Source organism: Colobus angolensis, unplaced genomic scaffold, assembly GCF_000951035.1.
Source record: "Colobus angolensis palliatus isolate OR3802 unplaced genomic scaffold, Cang.pa_1.0 Scaffold138, whole genome shotgun sequence".
Classification (NCBI taxonomy): domain Eukaryota; kingdom Metazoa; phylum Chordata; class Mammalia; order Primates; family Cercopithecidae; genus Colobus; species Colobus angolensis.
In genome coordinates, this window is record NW_012114466.1 from 4404187 (window position 1) to 4409189 (window position 5003).

At 46.3% G+C, this 5003-nt stretch overlaps 1 protein-coding gene across 1 annotated transcript in view; it reads left to right on the forward strand.

Moving 5' to 3' along the window:
- LOC105506599 (latent-transforming growth factor beta-binding protein 2-like) overlaps positions 1-5003 on the forward strand; it is a 28196-nt gene that overhangs the window by 20272 nt on the left and 2921 nt on the right. Inside the window, exon 4 of the mRNA XM_011934803.1 lies at positions 4760-4888. Within this exon, the coding sequence (XP_011790193.1) occupies positions 4760-4888 (129 nt within the window). The remainder of the gene's footprint in view (positions 1-4759; positions 4889-5003) is intronic.

Sequence of the window (5003 nt, forward strand, 5' to 3'; positions counted from 1 at the left end):
CGCGCCACCTGTCCGTTCCTCGTTCTCTGGTTTTCAGTCCTGAAAAAATGGTCTGAGCCGGATGAGCGTCTTGGAGGTCTGTGGTGCCCCTTCCGGGGCGGTGACTCCTGGATATGTTTTTATAATAATAAATTCATCTGCTTTGGCAGATTTTTTTAGCTGGTTTGTTTGTGTGTTTATCTCTTAGGTATTAAAGGAGGAGGCTCACAGGATTTTAGAACAAAAATTCAAGGTACAAACATGGAAAATGGGGGAAAGTTTGGTTTAGAGGCCCACGTCCTCCATCCAGGGCACTGGGAGGTAAAGCTGGCTGCCACAGCAGGCCTGGGGGTTGCAGAAGAACTGGTCATTCTGAGAGATGCTCAATCTAGGAGAACTAATTGGGGATGGATTTAGGAAAGAAATGCAAGCAGCAAATATGTCTGCACTCTCCAGCGCACTGGCAATTATTGTGGCCTACCTTATGGGGAGTCAAAGGCAGGAAATGCGTAGAGTTGTTTTATTGACTATTCAATGATATCTTTATACTGCCTTATAGGTGTGGTGATGAGATAGTTTATCATTTTAATAATGAAAAGGTTAATAACTGCTGTTAATAATTACACGCCAACAACAGGCATAAACTGGAACTGTGCCAGGAAAATTAAAGTGTGTGATATTCTCTAATCAGGGGAAGACATCCCCTAACTAGGAGGTCTGAGGTTTGTCAGAGCTTACCACCATTAAAATAGCCACTTGGATTATATTTTATAGATGCAGCGACTCTATAACCGATTGTGTTTCTTTCTTTGTCTTTGTCTTGGCATTTAGGAAGCTCACAGCCCACCTCTGTCATTGTGCTGCAATTATCAAATGTGTTTTTGTATGTTTTCACCAGCTTTATCTTATTCTTCAACCCTCATTTATTTTTCTTCATCCTAACATCTTATTCTGTTTGAAAAAAAATTGTTGTACATATTTTGTAAGCTGTTTGGATGGATATTTGAAGGAATCAGTGAGTTAATAGAAGTTTGGATGGATGGATGGGTAGGTAGATGTTTGAATGCGTGTGTGTGTGTGTGCATGAGCATGAGTGTATGTGTGTTTGGATAGAAGGGTGAGTATTTGAATCAATGAATATACAAATGAGTAGCTAAGCACTTGGATGGATGATGGATGGATGGATGGATGGATGGATGGATGGATGGATGGATGGATGGATGTTTGGGTGGGTCAGTGCTTAGATGAATGGAAGGATAGGTATCTGGTTGAATATTTAGACAGATGGATGCATGCATGCATGTTTGGATGTATGGGTGAACATTTGGCTGGATAAATGGATGGGTGAATAGGTGATTGGAGAAATGGAAGGGTGGTCAGCACACTGGATATTTAGATGGATAAAATTTAGCACAAATAGATAAATGGAAGAATGGTTGGGTAGATATTTGAATGGATAGGTTGAGGGTGAGTAGATGGATGGATAGTGGAAGGGTAGATGGGTGTTTGGATGAAAGAATGCATGGCTGGCTGGTTGGTTATTTGGGTGGATAGATAGGCATGCACACATGTGTGTATGTGTGTGTGTATAGACAGATGCATAACAAGTAGAAGGATAGATGGGTAAATGTGTATTTGGATGACTGGATAGTACTTTCTCAGTACACAATATAAATGTGCCAAGGGTGAAATATTGTATCATGTATAAAGCATTTTGTCAATGACTGGCATGTCACAGGCATTCTAACTTATTGGAAAGGATATGGGTTTCATAGACCGAAAGACCTTTGTTCTGATCCTTGCCCTACCACTTACTATGTGACCCTGAGCAATTATCTAACTTCTCTGCATGTTCAACCATAAAATGGAGTTAAAACACCTACTCCAGAGTGTTGCTGTGAGAATTAAAAGGGCTGGTGTATATTTCGGAGTAGACACCTCCTTCAGAGGTACAAGATGAGAGAAAGTTCTTTTACCCAAGCATGGAATAAAAGTCCTTTTCCTCAGTCTGATTGATCCAACCTAAGTCACCTACCAACCCTGGGACCAACAGCAATTGCTAGTGGCATGTGCTGTTTGGATGAGACTGATAAGTCTCCACCCCCAGAGTTAGGACCAGGCCAGCTTCCCCCTGAATCACCTGCTTAAAGGAGGAAAGGAGGGAGGGAACAGTTTGGGGGCTGCTGAGTCGAATCGGATGTGAGGTGATACTCATGCTGACAGGTAGTGAAAATAAGTAGCTAGTGGACAGACTGTACCTATATGAAGGGTGTAGAGAAACCACGCTTTGGTAGCTGATTTGATGTTAAGGGAGCAGTGGAAGGAAAACAATATTCACCGGGATGAGGAACCCCAGGTAATTGCGGGTCGATGAGTTAAAGTTGGGCTTTGTTGCCTTTGGAGTACCTGTGGAATACCCAGGGGAAGAGGTGGTTGCATTAGTCTCTCTGGGGCTCTGGAGAAAGGTCAGGGCTGCAAACAGAGACTGGGAAGTCATCAGTATCTCTCAGTTTTTTAAAATCTATGCCATGCGTGGTGGCTCACGCCCGTAATCCCAGCACTTTAGGAGGCCAAGGTGGGTGGATCATGAGATCAGGAGATGGAGACCATCCTGGGTAATATGGTGAAACCCCATCTCTATTAAAAATACAAAAAATTAGCCAGCTGTGGTGGCACATGCCTGTAGTCCAGCTACTCGGGAGGCTGAGGCAGGCGAATTGCTTGAACCCAGGAGGTGGAGGTTGCAGTGAGCTGAGATTGTGCCACTGCACTCCAGCCTGGGTGACAGAGGGAGACACTGATTCAAAAAAAATTAAAAATTTTAAAAAATAAATAAATAAATAAATAAAATCTATGTGTCTTTTCAAGAAACATAAAATATCACATTCTGCCTTAATTTTATTTGCAATTTATAAGTGGATTAAATATCAGAATTAAAAACAGCTCAAAGCCAGGCACAGCGGCATATGCCTATAATTCCAGCTACTAGGGAGGCTGAGGCAGGAGGATCCCTTGAGCCCAGGAGTTTGAGTCTAGCCTCGGCAGCATAGTGAGGCCCTGTCTCTACAAACAAACAAAACAAAACAATTCAAATGAGCTGCAGAATTGGGAACTGATGCAGGTGCCCCTGTAGGCAGATTAGGAGAGGACTCCTATCTCTTGATCCTTTGGTGACCCAGCCCAGGCTACTTTGTTCTTCCCTCATTGTGGCTGGGTGGACACCAAGAGTGGCTGCACAGCCCAGACCCTGTACTCTGGCACGTTCACTTCTGCTGTTTTCACCAAAGTTATCCCCTTTGCTCTGCAGCATCTCTGGCAGGCATCATGGCAGTGCTTAGTCACCTCCAGAGTCAGGGAGCTCTCTACCTCCTGCAACAGCTTCTACTTTGCAGACCAGCACTCCTACCCGTGAACGTTCATTGGCCCCATGGCTTCCCCTCACTGTGAGTAGCTCTGCTCTCTGGACCAGTATGGAGAAAGCAAGGAGTTCCGTGTCTCCCTAAAAGCAAGGAGTTCCGTGTCTCCCTGCAGCAGCTCCTCCAGCGATTGAAGGAAGCCAGGCCTGCCTTCTACAGGCTCTCTTCTTCTACAGGATGGCCCCACCCCACTTTCATGACTGGAACCCAGCCTCAAAAATCCCTCTTCTACGCCATAGGGGAGGGACTGCGGCTTCCTCCTCAGTAGCCTCCTGAGCTGCACTTCCGGTTCCACTTAGTGCTGCACTTCCGGTTCCGGTTCCCGTTCCCCTGTGGGGGACATTTCCGGCCCTCCTCTCTCCCCAGCATGTCTTGGAGCCTCTGGAGGTCAGGGTGACTGTCGGTTGAGATGAGTGAAGCCAGAGGGATCTCGGGGAGATGCTGAAGACCCTGCAGGAGAGCTGGCACCCCCTGGCTGGCAGATTCTTGCTGTGCCTGGTGCCCTCCCAAGGAGGCCAGGTGTGACCGGGGTTAGGCCCCTTAGGCTCTGAAGCCGAAGGGTTTGAATCCCACGGGTTTGAATACCATTCGTGCCACTTTCTAGGTGTGTGACGTGTGACCATCTGTGAGGTTTTGGCCTCACTGTGCTTCGGTTTCTTCAGTGATCTTGCAAAATGGAATAGTGAGAATGGTGCCTGTATCACTGAGTTAGTGTGGGACTGAAGAGGTAATGACATGGCCTTACAAGCAGGACTTGGGCGTGGAAGCAGCTCAGACAAGGTTAACTAGGCATGTTCCTGTCATTCTCCAGGGTCTCTCAAATCTCTCTGGAACGCCAGAATTGATAGCCCTTTGACCCCTGATGGGAAATGTTGAAAAAGCCTTAAAAGAGCAAAAAGGGTGACCTTTACCAAGGCTATTGGCCATTGTTTATGAGAGAGGAGCCTTTGTTATAGCAAGGAAGCTGGAGCAGTTGAAATGCAGGCATCTGATGTGGAAAGAAATTGTTTGGAGGAGTTAGTGGACCTTTCTTTCTTTCCAGATATTACACTTTTTGCTGATGTGCAGTTAATTTTACTCAGTACCGCCTGCTTCAAAAGAGCTAGTTTTCGGAAATTGTACACTGGCTCGGGGGAGGCAGAACTAGGTGTGAATCTTGCCTGTTCACTGTGGTAGGAACTGGAAGACACCCCACACATGATTAACATTTTTATAATCCTCAAGTCCCCAGCTCCCAGGGAGGACTGAAGTGAATACTTGTTGAATCATCCCCTAATCATTCATATCCCGGTGGCTTCCATGGCGTTGGGAGAGGGGACCACCAGGCTCTTCTTCTGACACCTCTCGTGCCCTTCGTTTTGCAGACATTGACGAGTGTGAGAATGACTACTACAATGGGGGCTGTGTCCACGAGTGCATCAACATCCCAGGGAACTACAGGTGCACCTGCTTTGATGGCTTCATGCTGGCACACGATGGACACAACTGCCTGGGTGAGTGATACAGCCACAGCCTGCCCTCTGGGCACCCTGCCTGTTGCTTTGCTCCAGCTTACAGAGTCGGGGGCTATGGGAAGGTTCGCCTTCCTTTGGCTTCCTGTATTAGTTT